The sequence below is a fragment of the Bufo bufo genome, chromosome 1 (genome assembly GCF_905171765.1).
Source record: "Bufo bufo chromosome 1, aBufBuf1.1, whole genome shotgun sequence".
Taxonomy (NCBI): Eukaryota; Metazoa; Chordata; class Amphibia; order Anura; family Bufonidae; genus Bufo; species Bufo bufo.
In genome coordinates this window covers 137477548-137500011 of record NC_053389.1, presented here as the reverse complement: position 1 = coordinate 137500011, position 22464 = coordinate 137477548, and the positions used below count along the sequence as shown (strand labels likewise).

The following is a 22464-nucleotide window of genomic DNA, read 5'->3' as shown; positions in this document are numbered from 1 at the left end:
AAATAACACAGCGGGATCTGATGGTATCTCTTGGGAGAAACTATTGTGCATATGCCATGTGATTTACAATAGAGGGATGTTGATGTGTATAATGCTTCGCTAGCTTTCTGTTTTCTGCCTCACAGCTGTATGAGTTTGATTTTGACATATACCTTTACATGGCATATTATAATTTAGATCTTGAACAGTTTTCCTTCTTCTGCAAAGAAGACCTCATGAGACCAAGCGCATAGTAACAAAATATATCTATGAAGCTGGAGGAAAACTGAAATAAAATAGTGCCCCTAGTGGTTACATTAAACTCTAAAAAAAAAAGTAAAGTAATATAAATGTGCTGCTGCTTTCAAAGCAATGAAGCTGAGATAGGCTTCCTTGAGTGCAAAAAAAATTATGCAGAATGTGATGTAATTTTCCTATGCTTGGTCAGGTATGGTACATTGAACTATATACATTAGGTATCACTTAGCCTTTACTCTTAAGGTAGTCTACAGGCCAATATCAATGCTTCAAAAGAAAAAAAGTGTCTATTCTACTACATATTCTCTTGATAGCCACCTATTTTTGGACGTAATGATGTCCCCCAACACTGACACTTTGACTCATGGTGTCTACAAACGATACTTCATCTTTGAGATTAACAGTACCTGCTTGACATCCAAAACCTATAGTAGAATCACTCATAGGGTCAAAGAAGAACGTTACATTTACTCATTAGGTGACAGACATATGGGGAACTAACTTGAAACATTACAAGAGTTCAGTAATGATGAATTGAAAACTGGGTCTTAAAACAATGGTCAACGTTCCATGGGGTTCCACAGGGAACTTATTTAGCAGATGACAAATGATTTTGGAGAACAATAGTACATTGACTACTAGGGGTTCATACCATCTTTGGCCTCATGTACCCTGTCGTATTACAGATCAGTTGTTCTATACAACAACCATGGCCATACTTGGACCTTAGATGGTCATTGATCCTTTGATGAGTGTTGATCAGACCCTTTGCTAGGCCAAGGAAATCTGCATTTCATACGGAAATACAACACCACTGTTACTAATAAAAATCTACAATGCCCATATAATTGGCAGTAAACCAAGCCCCAAGGTGGTTACATTGTGAGAGAGTTATTAGTATGTGAATGTGTATGACCAGCCTATTAATTGTGGATAAGATTAGCAGGGAAACATAGAAGAAACTTCAGGGCAGATTTACTAAGACTGGAGTTTCAAACGACAGTCTTAATTAAGAAGTGAGCTGGTATTATTAAGAAATGCAGACTTTTAATAAACTTGGAACATAGTTTGGCATGCACCAGAAAACCAAGTCTGCAGTATGCCAGCTATGAACTGGTCAGGATTTGAACAATAATTTACGCCACTTTCTTTAAAATCATAGTAAATAAAGATGTAGCAATCATTAACTTGACACTTAACACATTGACTACACTGTTGCTGCAAATATTAATTTAACACTTTCAACAAAAAACATCGAAAGTCAAGTTAATCGCTAGTGTTGAGCACGAATATTTGAATTGCAAATTTTAATTGCGAATATCGCCACTTCGAGTCCTAGCGATCAAGTGATTGCTGGGGGGGCGGGTATCTGCAAAAGTTGCACCTTGCACCTTGTACAACCTCTCTGTGGGCTGTATTTTCCTGTAATTGGGGTTAATACCATATGTCAGCCCCAATTACAGGAGAAGTCAGCAAAAAAAAGAATGTAATGTTAAATGTCCCCCAAAGGTCTTGATGAAAAAAAAGGACAAAATTAAAAAAGATAAATACTGTAAATAATAATAAGTCACCACCACGCACCACACTCAGCTTCTAGCCCCTCCCCCATACATCCCATATATTAAAACAACCATTACAAAAAAAAGGGACATATTTCACAAAATATTTTAGTTGTGTTGTTAACAGAAAACAAAATTAAAAACACTTGAAACAGACTTTTTTTCCTTTTTTTAAAAATATTTTCCCGGGAATAAAAAAAAAAAAAAGATACTAAAATAAGGCTACTATCACACTCACGTTTCGTGTGGATCCGTCATGGATCTGCACAAACGCATCCGTTCAGATCATACAGCCGCATTTGTATTTATTTTAGTATTATCTTTAACATAGCCAAAACGTTTTGAACATCATTAAAAGTCAATGGGGGACGGATGCGTTTTATATTGTACCATATTGTGTCAGTGAAAACGGATCCGTTTGGCTTAGTTTCGTCAGACGGACACCAAAACGCTGCAAGCAGCGTTTTGATGTCCGCCTCCATTGTCCGCCAAAATGAGCCAGACTGATGCATTCTGAGCGGATCCTTATTCATTCAGAATGCATTAAGGGCTAAACTGATCCAATTTGGACCGCTTGTAAGAGCCCTGAACGGATCTCACAAACGGAAACCAAAACGCCAGTGTGAAAGTAGCCTAAGAAAATCACAAAAAATAAAGCTACATATATCGCCCAAAAATTGGCACAAAAATTATTTACACAACTGAACAGAAAAAAGTTATGGCTTTCAAAAATGTATGTATAGCAGAAACAGTAGATGTGCTTGGTCATAAAGGGGGTTAGATGGCCCAATATTGAACTGGGGAAAGTTTGATGCCACTGTTTATTTTACTTTTGCTACATCTGTAGATTGGGCTGCCGGAGCTCATATCTCCCCCCCTTCCCCACTAAGCCCAGCCAAGTGACGAGAGGACCGTTAGAATTTTAAAAAAGTTAAACATTTTTGAGCAAATCCAGTGCAAATCTTGTGGCTGACAAGCTGTGGAAGCAGACATACATTTTCTTCTCAAGTATGCACAGTAGATGGAGCAGAGACTTTGTCATTGACTTTATGTACTGTACTGTACTGTATACATTGTATACCAAGTCTCTGAGATAATGTAGAATCTTTAGCTGCAGGCCTATGTACAACCATACAGTATATAGCACACTGATTGTATAGTGGGTGCAGAGCCACCAAGGCCACCAAAGCCCCCCTGCCACAGAAAAATGCACTAATATTGTAGATGGCATATTGTAGTTGCTTTGTTACAGGTTTTGCACTGGGCCCCAGACGGTTCAAGTGATGGATTTGATCATGAGCTAAGGCAGACAACTTACTCAGCTCTTCTACATCTACTGGATAAAAGAGGCAGTGTGTCTTTAAATAAGAAAAATCGATACAAATCACTGATTTATCCCACGGAATAAAGTCTTAATTGTCACACAGGCAGGAAACAGTGCGGCCGACCCAGAATTAATCTGACTGCTGCTCCCCAGCGTTCATATTTTACTCTGTATATTGATCTGAATTATTTAACAAACTCAAACATAAGAGTACAGACTAATTCTAATTTGTGTTACTGGCTCTAATGATATAATGCTTCGAGCCTCGCGGATTCTAAATGTTGCCATTTTTTTCTCTGTACTTATGAAAAACGGTTTTGTGAATATTTCTTCAGGGTAATAAAAAGCCAAACATGGAAATATTAGTTAGTAAGTAAGCTGTTTAAATGATGAAACTGCTGGTCGGGCCCCTAGATGAGGGAGGAAGAAAAATATTCTCGTGGAGATGAAAGTCTTGTTTTGTGAAGCTGGCGCGTTGTTTAACATCAGTTGTGTGTCTCTGTCGAGCTGACTGCCACTCGGCCCCCGGGGCACACATGAAAGTTATCTCAACAAACAAGCACACACTTGTGGAATAAATGCATTATCGCTGTCCTCCTCCAGCGCTGATCCGAGGCCTAAGATCACTTCCCTTCTTCTTTCGCACTGGGACTGCTAAGTAAACTGAACTGCTTGGTTCTGGATTAGGAGCTGAACCTGTAGTGGCTTCAGTGTGCAAGTACCAATGCTTCCGCCCCTATCTTAGCTTGACTTTTGTTATGGATTGCAATTTGGTGTGAAATTAATTCAACACAAGATCGCAACATGCTAGCATAAACTTTTGGCAGGCTGTAATTTCCATCACAACCACTAGGTGGCTACCTTGTAGACATATGTAGCATTGACATCTCATGGCATTATATTGCAAAATCATGCTTGTTTGTTTTTAAGCTGCTCATCTAAGGCAGCAAATCTTTGTCGAGCCAAGAGGGCAAGTAAGGTGGGATACCTGTCGAACTCAGTGAGGTTTGCTGCTCCATGTTCACCACAGTGACACTCACTGGTAGCAAGAGGTATTACAGCATGATTTTATTACAGTTCAAAGTAAGGGTTCCTGTCTGTATGGACCTTGTACAAATGAATCCTTACCGGTCGGGTTTATGGAATCATGGGTTCTCCCGATATTCCACTATGGCACTATGGCATATCCATGAGGCAGCATATTCGCATTAGGAGGCAAGATGAGATATCCTTACCTTTTATATTTTTGGTTCAATAATTGTATCCTGGGAAGGGTGGCATTAGATGGTCACCTGCTCCCTGTCACTTGGTTGCAGCTTCTTAAATCCACTGCTATGTTCACCACACTCCAGTCTTTGCTTGTAAATTTCTAGCACTGACGGGGATCATATGTGCCGCTGCAGCCAATGACTGGCCAAAGTGGTGATGTATCCCCTAAGCAGTTCATGACCTCAGTCCATGCTGGAAGTTTACAAGTGGGGACCAGACCAACGGAGTAAGACTGAGCGGCGAGAAGCAGGTAAGTATTCTTCCCTCACAAGTCAGCTGGGGGAAGGGGTGGAAAGTGTTAGAAAGCTTGACAACCACTTTAAATAAATCCAAGCTAAGGTTTACGGTAGGTGGACACATCTGTATAGTCTCCATTATCAAGCAAGATGAGTTTCACATAGGACTGCCAGTATCTCAACTTAGAGCTATCACCCTGCACCAATGAAGCAACCCGACATAATTACAAATGCACCTCTGCTACGTCTGTATAAGCTGTAGAAAAACATCTTTGGGCAGATGAACCACGTAAAACAAATATGAAACATTGAATCAGTCTTATGTAATATTTGCTTTCACTGTATTCACAGACAGTACCTCCAGTATTTCTATGGAGGCCTCAGCCTGTACCGCGGATGACTCCACTCTGACTTTAGCTTGTCCAGTATTTCACACTCTTCAGTACTTTGCAGAATTAGGAACAATAATACTGGTTGTAGCCATTAACTCCCTCTTTTGACTCTAAAAATCTAATCTAATTCTCACTCATAGCCTTTTATGTCTCTGTCACTTTGGCATTACTATTGCTGTCTTGGCATTAAAGAACTTGAAAGAGGATGAATACAGTCCCGGGAGGCCTCAGAGAGCCATACACGACTTTTCAGGGCAATAGGGGCACTATCATTTTGGACTGAAATTATTCGTACTGAATCAAATCTGAAGGCCATTTCGACTGAATCGAATCTTCAGAAATTCACTCACCTCTAGAAGCCACAACACATAAAATATATTTTGTTTATATTATATAAACTGTCTATCTATCTATTTCATATCTATTTATTATCTATGTATCCATCTATTATCTATCTATCTATTTCATATCTATTTATTATCTATGTATCTATTTCGTATCTATCAATTATCTATCTATTTATCTATCTACTACCGTATTTATAACACTGCTGACATCTTATGGCAGAGGGACCTTAAGGACCCCTCAAGCAAAGGGCTTGGGTGCAATCTCATTAGCATTGATGGATATGTTTAATAATACAAGCGGACTGAATAATCTATGCTTTAGGGGGTCACCATAATTCCCAATGGCATGTGCTTTAAGTGAGCAATAAACATAAATATCTATGTACAATAGACTGTGTAGTAGTGCAAGAAACTCCAGGCAGCAGTGATATCCTTATACTGAATAATGACCTCCCCCCAAAAAAACCTGTCCTAAAAAGAATTAAATAGATAAAAAATACACACTTTTTTTTTTACAGTGGAATTACGATTAATTCAATGATTTCAAATCATCAATCAACAAAGAAAGTAAAATTATATAAACTATATATATTATATAGGAATATATACGAATGCATTGCAACAAGCCAACAAATATAAATTATGGAATTTTCAGCATTGGTTTCATTAAACTAAATCGTGCAGTTTTTCCCCATAGTTTTCCCATAGTGAAGTAAAAATGCACAATATACTTTATGGAATGAAAAAGAAAAAAAAAAACTTACTTTGAATGGATTTATGAGCCATTCACATGTGTTTATTATTATATTAATACATAGATAAGCAAACATGAAATAAATAAATAAACAAACAATATACATAATAAACATAAAAAAGAAAAATCAAATCAAATAAATATGATAAAATAAAATGTAAATATAAGTTTATGGTACTGTATTTTTTTTCAATTAAATATTACATTTTTTCATACTTTCATTTCATTTGTGCTAGTTCAACAAAGTGTGTCTCTGAAGGTATTAACAGTAAAAATGTGAGATAGAAGGCTCTTAAGCGTATGTTCATAGGTGCTGGAAATGCTATAAATTTTCGCTCTGGATTTGTGATGGTTCTGATTTTAAATCCACAACATGTCAATTTCACCTCTTTCAATGTTTTGGGTTGAAATCCAAAGTGAATCTGTAGTAAACTCTATTGCATTTGCTGCATGATTGGCAGTGAAGCCACTAGGTCTTTTTTTTTTCCAGTACATGTGAATTTACCCCTAATGGAGTAATAAGAATTACTGTATTCAATTACTTTTATGAGAAAAGGAACATAGTAAAAACTATAATTTTAGAGGACTGGATACTAAAAACTGTGACAAATTATGTAGAAGGAAATGAAAAAAACAAAAAAAAAAAACATTAAAAACAAACACAAAAACACTTTCAGTTCAATATAGCAGTTCATAGATTAGTTTTCAGCATGCGTGAGGTGAAAAGAAAATGTGCATCACTACCAGCAAAGAGCAAACCGCTTTCCAAACCAATACTTAAAAGGCCCACAAAGTGGTAGCCATGTGATAGGCTGAAGATTATTCCTTAGATTTCTATGACATCACAAATTACCAGCTAAATTATAGATTCACTAAATGGTTGTCACAACTGTATATGGTCAACAGATTAACAACTAAGGACAAATAGAATTTTCTAAATTGTATTGGTACCACCACGCTATTATCACATGATTATATTGCCCACTATGAAAAGGATACAAAAATAGTCCAAATCAAAAGCAAACTCAATATAATTGCTGAAAAACTAATACATAAAGACACTGCAAAGATCTCCAATAACAAGCCAGCATAAGATGTCAACCTAGCAACCAACCAACGTGTATATTGCTCCATGAGTTATAGAAAATGATCCCTTGTCCTTACCTGTAGAAGCCAGTAACATCTTCTGTGGAAAGTTGGGATGATGGACGAATGAACATAGCAGCCATATAGACACTAGAATAGAACAAAAAGATAAAAAAAATTATACTAAACCAATAATAGGAGAATGTTGCTACAGTAGTTGCTAGTTTCCATGTAGTTACCAGTCACAGTCTACCTATACCCATTGTTCTGTGTAAGGTATGTTCTTTCCTTGGTGTCCTTTGATTTCCTGCTGTACTGCCCCCTGGGGGTATGGATTAAGTATAATACAGTAGACCTGAGTTATGAAACCTGGCCTTGTTCCCACAACAGCCTTCCCAGGGAAGCTATAGGGTTTCCAGTTGCATATTTCTTAAAATTCAGCCAAATTCATCTTGCTACACCATATAGTCCAGATCCAAAATCACTAAGTTGTGAAATTGGGGAAGTGAAGTTTCTCTTCAATTTCTTGTTTGCCTTTTTAAATACATTTGGAGAATATGGATAGGAATTGGTGGAAAGGGATGCAAATGAGCTCTTAACAAGCTCGGCCTCTAATGCCACCAGATGTAAGGCAGTTATCCTACAAGTCAATGTTCAGCTCTTTAGCTAAGCCTTGAGACATGACTCGTACATTAAGTAAGCCAGCATCTCATCTGCAGACAGCTGTTTCGGGGTGATTGCCCCTCATCAGTGCAGAGCAGAGAGTACTGGCTTAACTGGGTGAGAGGCCAAATGAATTGGTGTAATTATAGGAGGCCAAGGAGCTTACGCCACTTTTCACACTTCATTTCTTCCATTACATACTGTATAGTATAAGTAGAGAAAGCTCTGGGGAATAGGCTGAACATATCCATAGGCACCCATTTGTCATTTTACCGTATAGATATAAATAGTCTGCTGGACTGTCTCTCTACACAGAGGCATGCCGTAAAAAAGCTGCGCACAGTATTTCTTTTTACAATCTGGACGAAGTATAGCGCTGTATGCTTATTCAGTGGCATACATTGCATCAAGTTTGAGCAGAGCGAAGTGTGAACAGAACATAAGCATGAATTCAAAGCTTCCTCTGACCCACAAGAAGAAGCCATTATTATTAAATCCAAGTAATTGGAGCCCTGTTACAAATTTTAGCATTCAGGTCTAGGTGTTTCATGTTTCCACATTGCAATGTTCGCAACATAACAAGCAGCGATTTCATTTTCCATTAAAGAGGTTATGCGACTATAAAATGTTATTTCAATACAATTCAATAGGAAAAACTACTTTTCTAATTTACTTTCAGCTCTAGTTGTGATATATTTTCGATACTTCATTATATAACGGCACTAGTCTGTATGGTAAAGTGAACGTCCACCTACTGAGGTGGTCACATATGTTCAGTTCCATCCTTCAAGAAGGAAGCTGTGACAGTTAAAAGAAGAAAGCTGCAGCAGAAAGGCCAGACTCCCTAAAAAGGACACACACCCTGAACTGCTAACCTGAAGAGAATGTAGCAGAGCAATTGGGCAATGAATGGGGAGATCTCTGGATTCATGTAAGCTGCTGGGCTGAGTCTAGCTTTTTTAGAAAGAGATCGTCATGTACTACCTATATGATGTCTGATTTTCATTTTTACATCAAATATGGCATAACTCCTTTAAGCATTATTTTCTATAATTATTCTAGTATGTGCCATATGTCTTTGTACAGGAAATGGCTTTTTGTGCCATGTGGTACTTCGAAGTTTATCCAAAAGTAAATTGTGACCTTCAGTATTAAATGTAGGTGGCAGCTCAAATTTATGACACAGATATATTTCTCACCATAGGCAGGGAAGTTATTGAACTACTGCCCTTTCCTGGCTCCCTAGCTCGATTTCCCTGCAGATTTTCAAACTTACAGTCCAGATCAAACTTCTAGTTGAAGAAACTTGGCTTTTCAAATTTTGTGCAGGAAAATCATTAATCATGGCTGGCATTCCTCATTCTATTGCTTTGCTCAGGGTAAATAATTCTCTCCAGCAGAGCTTCATGTCGTGCCTTTTTAAAAAAAAATATTTTACATTTAATTGCGTAAGGTGTTTTTTCCCTTTCTCTCTGACATTAAAATGATTTGTGAAAATAAAGATGCTCTGTGCTACATGTTCATTAGTCATTTAATGATGTTGTTACTCAGGGTGTTTTTTTTTTTTTTTTCCCAGCAGCTTGTCTTTTGGGTATGCAAGGGAAAAAAAACACATTTTGTGTTCATCAGTGTAAAATGTACAAGCTCTCGGCTTCAGTAAATTGTAAATGAGGATCAGAGCAGAATCAAAGAGTGACTGTAAACCCATTACCAAACTCAGTACTGTACATGTTCGTACTGTGCATCTGAGCAATGGAACAGATCACACATATCCATAAGCATAAGACCAAATTTCGTCTTTTTTATTTATTTATTTATTTTTTAACACACAATTATAAACAATTTCCCCCATTTGCTAATGTATTTACACCTAGACTTTATGGTAAAATGCGTCAAAATTTGGAGCATTTATGGCACATAATGTAGATTCTAGGCATGAAGAACATGTGTTAAAAAAGAATAATCCACTACATATTGCGCAGCGAAGGGAGTGGCTAGTTGAGTAAGGGGTGTGGCTTAATTGAAAGGGATGTGGTTTATGATGAGACGTGCCAAAATTATGAAGCATTTTGGCTAAAGTAAGCCAACTAATAGTTGGTGTAAAGTTGTACAAAAGTGTCTGGCCGGGCACCAAATTTATCATTCAGCAAGAGACTGTAATAAATTTGCCATAACTCCTTGTCTAAGTTTACACTGTCTACATTTTAGACAGGGATAATACATCTATCCCAATAGAAGTGCAAAGAGATGACCTAGGTCCTAGGAGGTCAACTCTTCTAAAGGGATTGACTGTTCAGATAATTAGATTTTTGGGTGATTTTAGGATGTCTCGCTGAATGGACCATGAGTGATCAACTATAATCTACCTGGTGGCAAGTGTTCACTTCCTCTGCAGTGCCCCAATAGGAGAAATGCAGAATATGATGTGGCAGGTCCTCCAGAGGGAAAAAGACTCTTTGTATCTGTGGTTAGTAGTGGAAATGAGTTGATACTATAATCTGGGAATTTGAACTGAACTTTTCAAAAGTTCTGATTCTAGTGAACACAATTCTGACGAATACAAGTGAGAGAGAGATAAAGATAGATAGAGAGAGGAAAGAGATTCTTCCAGGCAACTGGGACACTTTAATTTAAGTAAAATTTATTTGGGCCCCAAACTACAATAGATGTTCCAGTTTAGCGATTCCCCTCTATAAACTCAGAATTTCTCAATATGGTATTTGAAAATTGGTCACACCCATTATTACTGTATAGAGATATTCTAAACATTGTTGAGTAACTGCAAAGACTTAACAAAAATATGTACTTTTGGCCATTTTGCCATTGGAAATAAGTACCTTTATAAAACATTATTGTCTTGATGAAAAAAGCAAAGTTCATGGGGAGTAATAGCAATTTTCTTTACTTAGAGGGGGTTGTCATACTTCAGCAAATGACATTTATCATGTAGAGAAAGTTAATACAAGGCACTTACTAATGTATTGTGATTGTCCATATTGCTGCCTTTGCTGGCTGGATTCATTTTCTCATCACATTATACACTGCTCATTTCCATGGTTATGACCACCCTGCAATCCATCAGTGGTGGTCGTGCTTGCACACTATAGGAAAAAGTGCCGGCCTCTCTGGTAGCTGGGACCTTGGGATCTCACATAGGCTGGTGCTTTTTCCTATAGTGTGGAAGCACGGACACCGCTGATGGATTGCAGACTGGTCATAACTATGGAAACGAGCAGCATATCATGTGATAGAAAAATGAATCAAGCCAGCAAAGGAGGCAATATGTACAATCACAATACATTAGTAAGTGCCTTGTATTAACTTTGTCTACATAATAAATGCCTTTTGCTGAGTTGAGACAACCGCTTTAAGAGATATGCCACTTCCTGGCTAGAAAGTGCAAATTACATTACACAGTGTTATTGCAAATTAAAATATTATTGCCTGTTTTTCAGGATTTCTGGGACTTTTCTCATTACATAGAGTAGGTTGCTTCCAAATAATCCCAGTCTGCTGTTATTATGCAATAAAATGCAATCACTACTCTGAGCAGAAAAGAAATAGTCAACTCTTCAACGTATACAAATGAACATATGGCACACTATATTTTATCTTTCTCTATATTCTGCTGAGGGCATCTCCAAGGACTCTGACATATTAACAAGAGTAAACTGTTTACTCATCATCAAAGTAAAAATAGAGTAGCAAGTAGAATCATCCCAAGACAATTTCTTTCCCCCTGAGGGTCTGTCAGAGAAACCAAGTCCAGTGCTTGGAATTGTTATAAATCAGGCTCAATAGGAGCAATGCACACTAAAGTAACACAGAAATCCCCACTCTGAGAACATGGACAAGGTCTACACCATGGACTGTGTATGAATGTATGTCTTACATTCATTATTTCTCCATTCAGACTGACAATGTCAACCAGAAGAGTTATTGGGAAGTATTCCGTAAATTTATATATGTAAGGATCCAGGTCGTGTGTGTCTTGGTTTTTCTCTACAAAATTAATCTATCACATGAAAGGAGAATGTGAAGCTTTATACACAATCATTAGATCGATCTGACAGACGGGACACCGGTTTTGACGCACTTGTCCAATCATAACATGACTACATGTATGTCACACTGATGGGAATGGAAAATCGCGGCGCAGGCTGAATGTAAATGTGAGAGTGAATCATGGGAAGCAGTATCACCTCTGGATGTGATATTGAATTACTGGGTTACGTTATATGAAATTGTCAATGGACATTTGCGAAGATGTGACTGTAGAAAAGGCAGTATAAGGTTGGGTGGTACTCCAATTTGATTGCGTGGGTGTTAGGAGATGGTTCCCAAACCAGATAATGATAATATTTAGACTCCTGTACTCCACTTGGGTTTCAAGAATAATGCTTTTATTAATGTGCGTTTCCAGTCAAAAAAATGTTTTTCGGCTTATAGCCTTCTTCAGTACAACCGGATCGAGCCGCATAGGTTAGGGAAAAAGCATGGAGGTAGTATCCCCTCAGTGGGTGGCAGGAAGCTGCGTTAGTAAGGGGCTCTGTGGCCCTGTGTGGCGAGCGTTGTGGTAAGGCAGTAGCCTGAATGCCAAGGCATAGGCTCAGATCATATGCATTGTACAGCGAGGAGTCAGGACTTCATGAACTAAAGTTGGTTATCCAATGTGTCATCGTGACCATGAATACATCAAACATCTTAGAAATCCTTTCAAAAACTCTGCTCTCATGAAAGATATGTTGACTTGAAAAAAGTTTGCATGGTTTTCTCTGGCAGGGCAGCATTGGACCCAGGTCTACCTTACCCTTAGGTTAGTAAGCATAGAGTATATCTACACAGATCAGCTTGGATGCCCCAAGCCCAATTGGCCATGGCATTTTCCTAAAGCCCCGTTTACACTACAAGATATAGTAGACAATGTTCCTTACTGACAGTCATCTGCTCGTCAGTGGAGGAGACTGAGGCATTTACATGCAGCGATCTCCTCCACAGTATGGGAGGAGGGATCGTTAATGCCACCACTCGGACTCATTGTTTGCTCCAGCAGAGTGCTATTTAGACGGCACAAAGATGATTTTTAGGTGACCGAACAAACAATCATATTACCTGATGAACGACAGATAATCCCCAACAAGCATTTCTACGAACGCTCATTAGCGACTACCTGGTGGCCGATGCTCAGCCTGTGTAAAGGCCGCTTAAGTTTGAGAACAAGAGAAATGACTTCAGTCTTAGTTTTCTTTCGCTGCACCTCGTATTAGACCTAGCCATCAAACCACATTCTAAGCAATGAAAGATGTCAATACAATCCATCGTTGTAGTTGGGAGGTTTTGATGCTGCACAGCAGGCAGGGATTAAATGGCCCAAAGCCCCTGGACTGTTACCCAAACTTGATCCCCCTTTATTCTTTACTATGGAGATTTGACCCTCACCAATCAAAGGAATGACTTGTCAGAGTCCCCATAGTGAATGGAGTGGCTCTCACGCATTTGCCCTGATGTCTCATGGGACTGCCAAAGAGAAGCTGGGTACAGCATTTGGCCATGTCTGGCAGTCCCATTGTGTAGAATGGAGCTTGACTGCTGTCCATTCTTTTCAGCACCTCATTCTTGCAATTGATGGGGTCTCAGTGTTCAACCCCCAGCAATCAGATGCTTACTGTATGTTCTATCCTGTGGATAGGCAATAAATTGTGAGGATAGGTCTTTAATATTACAAAGTGGACAACTGCTTTAAGTGAATAATGTATAATATAGTACAATTGTTATATCTTGGCAATGATAAAAAGTTTTTTTTTAAAAGTTTTGAAGAATTCATCTTTGGACCCTATTTCACTTGTTTTCCTTTTTTCTTTTTCTTTTTTTTACAGATTTCTTGCCAGAGAGAATAGCGCAGTCCACCATGTTATTCTGTCTGGTGAACATTAAAGGTATTGTGCCCCTTATGGTATATGTTTGAATACCATTTTTAGATATTCAGATGTATACCCTTATTGAAAGTCCAGTGGAGGACTAAAATGCAACGTGATTAAGAAACTAATTTCTAAAACTGGTACAGTACAGGCATCTGCTCACAGATATAATCACATTCTTCTCTTTACTCTGAGCTGCCCGCTGTACTTCCAAGAAGAGCAGGGTATGACTGAATGCATTCCCCACCCCCTGTTTCTTGTATCTACCTTCTTCCTCGCACTTCAGGTGGCCATGGGCCGCGAGGAGCCTCGGCCTCTGGGCAGTTGCCGAATATGGTATGTAATGTAATCCACAATTGCTGGACAGTAAAAGTCTGCCATTACTATTTACAAGTATTTATTTTTATCAAATATTTCTATATTTATTTATTTTTTATTTATTCATTTTGGTTAATACATTATTCTTTACTATATTATTTTGCTTTGTGGATTTAGACTCCATGCCAGCAATACATTAGGACACCCCAGTTCATTTTCAGAAATGTCCTGTATATTACCTCTGTCATCTACCTACCCGTCTCATCAGATACAGTTAACAAAAACATATGATATTTGTAATTCCACCACTGTCCATGAAATGAAGCCCCTTGTAATGCGTCCAATATCGTTACAGACCACTCTCAGTATAATTATCTCCAGTTCTCCAGCTGGCTGGCGGCATTTTTTTTTTTTAAACTCTCACTTACCCACATAATTTTGTTAGTATCAACCTGAGGTTAGAAACAAACAAATTAATTCTAGCCCTGAGCCAAAGTTATTGGTTTTTATAACTCTCTTTAATGACTTCTGTTTTCATAATTAGTGTTAACAAAATACATTTTAATTTGATTTTGCCTCAAGTTCCCATCTGAAAAAGTCATTCTTTATATTAGAGTATATGTTGGCTAATCGTTACTTAGTAAATGTTGCTGAAGAGCCAAAAAACCTGTTGTTTCCAGGGGTTTTCTCTTTTTTATTATACAGTGTGAGGAGGAAATTAGTTTTAGTGCTATTTAGACTTAGAACATTATATATACCTTATATTTTGCACTTTACAGCTTGGATAATAGTATTATAAAGATTTTTATGTTTCATTTTTACATGCTTACTCATCACTAAACTCTCTTGTTGGACTTTTTGGTGAGTAGCTACATATATTTGCATGGTTTCAGCATATTAATAAATGATAAGTAGTAAGTGACTCGCCAATGTCCCTTGTTAATTATCTGAGAAAAATTTTTATTTAAAGAAGACCAGTTACCACTCCTGACATGCTTTTTTTTAGGAAATATATTAATTTCAAATACTAAGAACTTGGAAGCATTTTTTAGAATTCTGCATTGTCCCATTCTTCAGTTATTTATCTTAGAACTGTATGACTACATGGACAATAGGGTGTTATCAAATGGTAGCATGGCCATGAGCAATCTGATACTATCCTATAAGAACTGTCAGACTGTGTAAGGACACACCTTACACAAGGAGAGGAATGGTAACACCCAATTGTCAATATGTACAGTATTTACTGTATTTATGGAGAATAACAGAGGAAACAGCAGAACACAGAGTTATGATAAGAGATGCTTCAGAGTTGTTATTTTATGGGAATGCAAGTAATTACAAAAAAAATAGACATGTCAGGAGAGAAGTGACAAATGTTCTTTAAAAGGAATTGTCACATCAGGACAGCTCCTGTCCATAGGGTCTATTAGGACATATGGACACCATAGATGGCAGCCCTTGCTTAGTAACTTTCCAATTGTGATTTGTTCTGTAAATAGCTGTAAGCAAATGTTATGTCCATGCATTATATGGATTTGAATAACTGGAATGTAACACTACTTTTCCCATGCTGTGCCACAGCAAGTGAAATGTGTTGCTGGTCACAGCTTCCCAGGATTGCAGGATGTGAGAAGACAACTTTACATTCCAAAAAATTAAGATCTTTGATTTCCAGAAGTAGAATAAAACCTCAGGATAGCAAATCAGCAGCCAGCCAGCCCTGTGATGTCATAGCCCTATAAATAGCCTCAGACATCTGGGATTCAGCCATTTTCCAGTGTACTTAGTGCAGGGAGAAACGTTAGCAGGCTCTAGGGAGAGTGGTAGAAAAAACTTTAAAACTTTTATTTTGCTGTATAGAAGTTCAGGGAAAGGATAGGGAGGAATCATTCCACAGTATTGAAGCAGAACAGGCTTCAGATGGGGAGTTTACAGCCTCGGTAATAGGAACAATCCTATTACACCTTGCTGCACTGACTGGGGATCCAAATTGACATTATACAGCTCTGTAATTCCAGCAAACCGTTCTTGTTATTGGGGTGCAAGTGCTCTGTGATACAGCCATTAACAGGGTTTATTACAAGGAAATATTTCTGCATCTTATTTGCCCTTGTGCGGTGCAGTTATATGTTCTAAAGCATTTATTGGCTTGTATTAGTGGCAAAAAAAGGGCTTTTTAGCCGTTGTGTGGTGAAGTGAGAAAATTACAGCCCTTTTTGGCATGTATTAGAGGCAAAAAAATATATATTATTTGCCGTTCAGCAGTGCAGTTATATGTTCTAAAGCCCTTTTTGGCATGTATTAGTGCAGGGGTGGCCAACCCGCGGCTCGAGAGCTGCATGCGGCTCCTTGCGCCTTCATTTGCGGCTCGCAGGGGAGCGGTGCGGCCAGCGATTACTCTCCTCTCTGCAGCGCGTAAGTGAAGCGGTGGAAGGCTGGAACAAGGCAGAAGAGTGGAGGATTCAGAGCGCCGAGAGCGGGCACGTGACTCAGTCACTCACTGCAGCTCCGCCTCCTCCTCCGGCAGAGAAGGCGAAGCTGCAGTGCTTAACCCCGCCACCAGGTGCCGATGTGCCCGCCCACGGCCCCACACCCCCATCTGTGAGTGTGTTTGTGTGTGATCTAATGCCCGCCCCCAGTCTTCTCAGTACCAGCCCAGCAGCCAGATTCATCAGACCGCGGGCTGGTCTATGGGGGCGGCAAGAAGTGGAGCAGCAAGCAAGGAGGACCTGCTTCCAGCTCGATAGTAAATTTTAATGAATGTTAATGGTGGACAGCAGGGCAGGGCAGTGGGCACTAAATTAGAGCAGCAGTGGCAGAGAGACTCACTGACGCCAGCAGCAGCAATTTTAGTCTGATTACAGCCACTCTGCAGCTTTGGCGCTAATATGACTGAAATGGCTGCTGCTGGCCTCAGTCTCTCTGCCACTGCTGCTCTTCCTCGGTCAAATGCCAACTTTGTATAAAAAAAATGGGAAAAGTTGTCTTTTGCCGAGATATTTCTCTCACCCAGCATGGGTATATGTAAAAAGACACCCCAAAACACATTGCCCAACTTCTTCTGAGTACGGCGATACCAGATGTGTGACACTTTTTTGCAGCCTAGGTGGGCAAAGGGGCCCACATTCCAAAGAGCACCTTTCGGATTTCACAGGGCATTTTTTACACATTTTGATTTCAAACTACTTCTCAAGCATTCGTGCCCCTAAAATGCCAGGGCAGTATAACTACCCCACAAGTGACCCCATTTTGGAAAGAAGACACCCCAAGGTATTTCGTGATGGGAATAGTGAGTTCATGGAAGTTTTTATTTTTTGTCACAAGTTAGTGGAATATGAGACTTTGTAAGAAAAAAAAATCATCATTTTCCGCTAACTGGTGACAAAAAATAAAAAATTCTAGGAACTCGCCATGCCCCTCACGGAATACCTTGGGGTGTCTTCTTTCCAAAATGGGGTCACTTGTGGGGTAGTTATACTGCCCTGGCCTTTTAGGGGCCCTAATGTGTGAGAAGTAGTTTGAAATCAAAATCTGTAAAAAATGCCCTGTGAAATCCGAAAGGTGCTCTTTGGAATGTGGGCCCCTTTGCCCACCTAGGCTACAAAAAAGTGTCACACATCTGGTATCGCTGTACTCAAGAGAAGATGGGAAATGTGTTTTGGGGTGTCATTTTACATATACCCATGCTGGGTGAGATAAATATCTCGGTCAAATGCCAACTTTGTATAAAAAAATTGGAAAAGTTGTCTTTTGCCGAGATATTTCTCTCACCCAGCATGGGTATATGTAAAAAGACACCCCAAAACACATTGCCCAACTTCTTCTGAGTACGGCAATACCAGATGTGTGACACTTTTTTGCAGCCTAGGTGGGCAAAGGGGCCCACATTCCAAAGAGCACCTTTCGGATTTCACAGGGCATTTTTTACACATTTTGATTTCAAACTACTTCTCAAGCATTCGTGCCCCTAAAATGCCAGGGCAGTATAACTACCCCACAAGTGACCCCATTTTGGAAAGAAGACACCCCAAGGTATTTCTTGATGGGAATAGTGAGTTCATGGAAGTTTTTATTTTTTGTCACAAGTTAGTGGAATATGAGACTTTGTAAGAAAAAAAATCATTATTTTCCGCTAACTGGTGACAAAAAATAAAAAATTCGAGGAACTCGCCATGCCCCTCACGGAATACCTTGGGGTGTCTTCTTTCCAAAATGGGGTCACTTGTGGAGTAGTTATACTGCCCTGGCATTTTAGGGGCTCAAATGCGTGAGGAGTAGTTTGAAATCAAAATCTGTAAAAAATGCCCTGTGTAATCCGAAAGGTGCTCTTTGGAATGTGGGCCCATTTGCCCACCTAGGCTGCAAAAAAGTGTCACACATCTGGTATCGCCGTACTCAGAAGAAGTTGGGCAATGTGTTTTGGGGTGTCTTTTTACATATACCCATGCTGGGTGAGAGAAATATCTCGGCAAAAGACAACTTTTCCCAGGGGGGTGATCATTGACAGGGGGGTGATCAGGGAGTCTATATGGGGTGATCATTGATCACCCCCCTGTAAGGCTCCATTCAGACGTCCGTATGTGTTTTGCGGATCCGATCCATGTATCTGTGGATCCGTAAAAAACATACAGACGTCTGAATGGAGCCTTACAGGGGGGTGATCAATGACAGGGGGGTGATCAGGGAGTTTATATGGGGTGATCACCCCCCTGTCATTGATCACCCCCCTGTAAGGCTCCATTCAGACGTCCGTATGTGTTTTGCGGATACGATCCATGTATCCGTGGATCCGTAAAAAACATACGGACGTCTGAATGGAGCCTTACAGGGGGGTGATCAATGACAGGGGGGTGATCAGGGAGTCTATATGGGGTGATCAGGGGTTCATAAGGGGTTAATAAGTGACGGGGGGTGGGTAGTGTAGTGTGGTAGTGTGGGAAGAGTCCTCTCTCTTTCTTTACCAGTTTGTAACTCGTTCATGCCTATTGCAATTGTTTTTCATTATGTATGTATACCCCTCTTCATATGTACAGCGCCATGGAATGATTGTTGCTTTAATAGTAAATAATAATAACAAAATAATAATTGTATTCAGGATCATAATCCCTGACAAGCAGAACAGTGTTGTGAAGTTTCTTGTCCTGGTGTGTGATTAGGACAGGTTTTGTGTGTACTAATAGGACGGCGGCCATTTTATTTCTCCTGATGATTGCTCCCTAGGAAAAAACAAGCAATTATAACTAATGAATGCTATTTGGGAATATATTTATAATAAAGCAATATTTAAGAATTTGCATTTTCTTAATTCCCTGAGAACCCCTTTAAATTGTGTTCACGGTAAGGAGAACCTTTATTTTTTTTATAATGTAACTTTTGCCCATTGCATTGCCTGTAAAGCTAGGGCTATAATTTCCAAAAATGTTAAGATTTCAAATCATATTGTCCTTGATATTTACATTGAGCAGACATCCAGAGCTGGTCTTTTATTCATAGTATATCTCCATCCACCTAGAGCCATATAATATCCCCACCAAATATGACACAAGAGCATTTGTGGAATAAATCTTTTAGACATGCATAAATAAAAGATGTCATTCATAGTTTGTGCAGGTTCTAATGCCATATATCCTTGTTTCCTATTTATTAAAGGAAGTACAATTTTATCATAAGGCAAGGAGTGACAAATGTTACAAATTAAAGGCTACTTTACAGGCATGCAAAAAATGTGCCATGGCCATACCACATTCTATTCCCATGGTCCAACTGTGTTACAATTCATAATAAACTGTGTATAATGGGTTATCTTATAACGTATATCTGAATATCAAATAATACCTCTGTTAGGAAGGTGGTTTGTCTACTCATGAGAGGTAAAACTTATTTAGGTACAAGCACTTTGCACTCATAGACAATCTGGGCATCTATATTTGTCCAGAAATGAAAAAAAGTTTCATGGCATCAGAATGCACAGTGCTATCAACAAGATTTGGATGCTAATTTCCTATGCAACTTGCCTTTCCCTAAAATGTCCTATCACTACTTTGAGTTTTAAATGCTCCTTGATGGCCTCTACATTATTGCTGTATTCATCCATCACTTTGTTGATCATCCCCTTGTAACCTCATGATCATCTGGGGATACATGTCACATGTCATCAGGACATACACGTCATGTGCATCCAGGCAAGGTAGTAGGTAATTATATTGAGTGGAGGAAATGGGCACGGTAGGAGCCATTGACAATATTTTGATACCAAGTGGCCATATAACTAATCTTTCTCCAGGATGTTCAATCATAAACTCTGATTCTCAGGTCCCACAGTGGCTGTTTCATTATTTCTGTGTATCATTTTATTTTCTTGTAGGTAATCTACTAATGAATGACTGATGGTACAAACCCATACCTTCAAAGGCAACTGGGAATACATGTCACATGGCATCAGGACATATACAGTATGTACCTCTGGAGCAAGGGATAGGTAAGGTAATTGGCTTTTAAATATTTAGCCCTGGTGAGCATTTGCTTCTCCAGGATGTCCAACCATCCCTTTGGGTCTTCAGGCTTCTCAATGGCTTCTTCATTATTTTTTAGATGATATCCATCCGACTTGTTGATGGTCATCCTTTTCTTTTTATCCTTCCATAGTTTTCTGTTCCATAGAGTTAGATCATCTCATAATATGTCCTAAACAAGCAGAGCTTCAGCCTGGTTAAAACCAAAGCAGATCCCCCTATTTTTCATGATATTATCACGGTGGATTTTAACTCATGTGATCCCATGACCTCTAACATTGTTATGGCTGAATATTATTTGAATATTTATGCAAATCCCTACAGAGGCTGTACATGAAAGTACAATAAATTGGTTACACTTCACTTTAATAAGCATTCATTTAGAATTCTGTTGGAAAAAATAGCAAGAACATTCTAAAATAGAAATGCTGATATCTTTCTCCCCTACTGCTCTCTTCTCCCTGCACTTCATCAGTGTTCCCTTGACATCCCACAGGAATTTAATAAATAGATCAAGAGGGAGTGAAGGGTTTTCCTGCCTGAGTTTTGACTGAGCTAAATGTCATTTTTTAAATTTGGATATATTGCCCCCGCAGAGCTGGTTACATCTGTAACATATTGATGAGGTTCAAGATGCTCTTAATTAATAGATGAAATGGAAGCCTCACTTACTCTATTTAAAAAAGTAATCTGAAATGCTAATTCCTGGTGCTTTGCCCATATGTTCCTAAAGAAATGAATTTAGCAGTTATGTTTAGTTGCTATAAACACTAGAATCTAACACAGTCTGCACCCTGAAAGCAAAATCCCCCCACACAGACTTTCATAGTTGCCATCAATCTTTCTGAGGCTTATTAATATCCAACAAAACAGAATTGCGTGCTCTAGAGTTAATAGGGCAGTTACACAATGAGTGATCTGCACCAAAACCTGATGAATGCAGTATGAACACAGTATGAATGCAATTCACTTACGGAAGCAGATGATTGGAGGACAACGCCATGGTTCTGAACCAAGATTCTTGGACCAGATTTCAATTATCTAGAGTGAATAGTTAATACAGAGAACAGTGCTACACATGTGTCCTTCTTTACTTTGATTCAAGATATCCCAAGATGAGTGGCACAAGATGACCAGCTTAAAAAACAATTTTGTGTTACTCACAATGCCTGATAGAGTAATGCAAATGTTTATTTATTTATTTTTTCAAATCTGGTCATCCCAAGTCACTTATCTTGGGATATTCTTCTAGACCATAATAAAAGGCAAGGAAGTACAATAGGAATAATAATGTATACATAGTCAAGGGGGAGCAAAGATATCTGGCCAAAATGCTTTATACCTTATGGAATTGAGTGCCCTACTAATGCCCTACCATTATATCTCCTCTGATCCATCACCGAGGATCTGGTAGATAATTGGCACAAGGCCTACCACAGTTAGAGGTCAGTGCCTCTTTTGTGGGTAATGGCTGGCATGAGCAGAAATCAGTTTGCAGTAGCAAAATATGGATATGGAATTCATAGTCAATCAAGAAAAAGATCAGGCCTGCATAGTTCATGCTATATGATAATCCAAGCAGACAGTGTAAAAAGGCAAGCCACAAAAGGTTAAAGTCAGGAAGCATCCCATCCGATACAAGCACTACATGAGCTAGTAAACGTATTGAAAATTATAGGAAATTAAATGCTACGTAACCACTATCCATATGTGAGCCAGACGTTTCGGCCCATAGGGACCTTCTTCAGCGGCTTGGAATTTCTGTGGTCAGAGATAAAGGGATATCTAGATCCCTTTATCTCTGACCACAGAAACTCCAAGCCTTTAAATTGCAAAGAATATTCAG

General features: G+C 39.0%; 1 protein-coding gene across 1 annotated transcript in view; it reads right to left on the bottom strand.

Moving 5' to 3' along the window:
• Positions 1-22464, bottom strand: part of CAMTA1 (calmodulin binding transcription activator 1) — a 1602965-nt gene that overhangs the window by 648577 nt on the left and 931924 nt on the right. The window contains exon 5 of the mRNA XM_040424166.1: positions 7283-7354. Within this exon, the coding sequence (XP_040280100.1) occupies positions 7283-7354 (72 nt within the window). The remainder of the gene's footprint in view (positions 1-7282; positions 7355-22464) is intronic.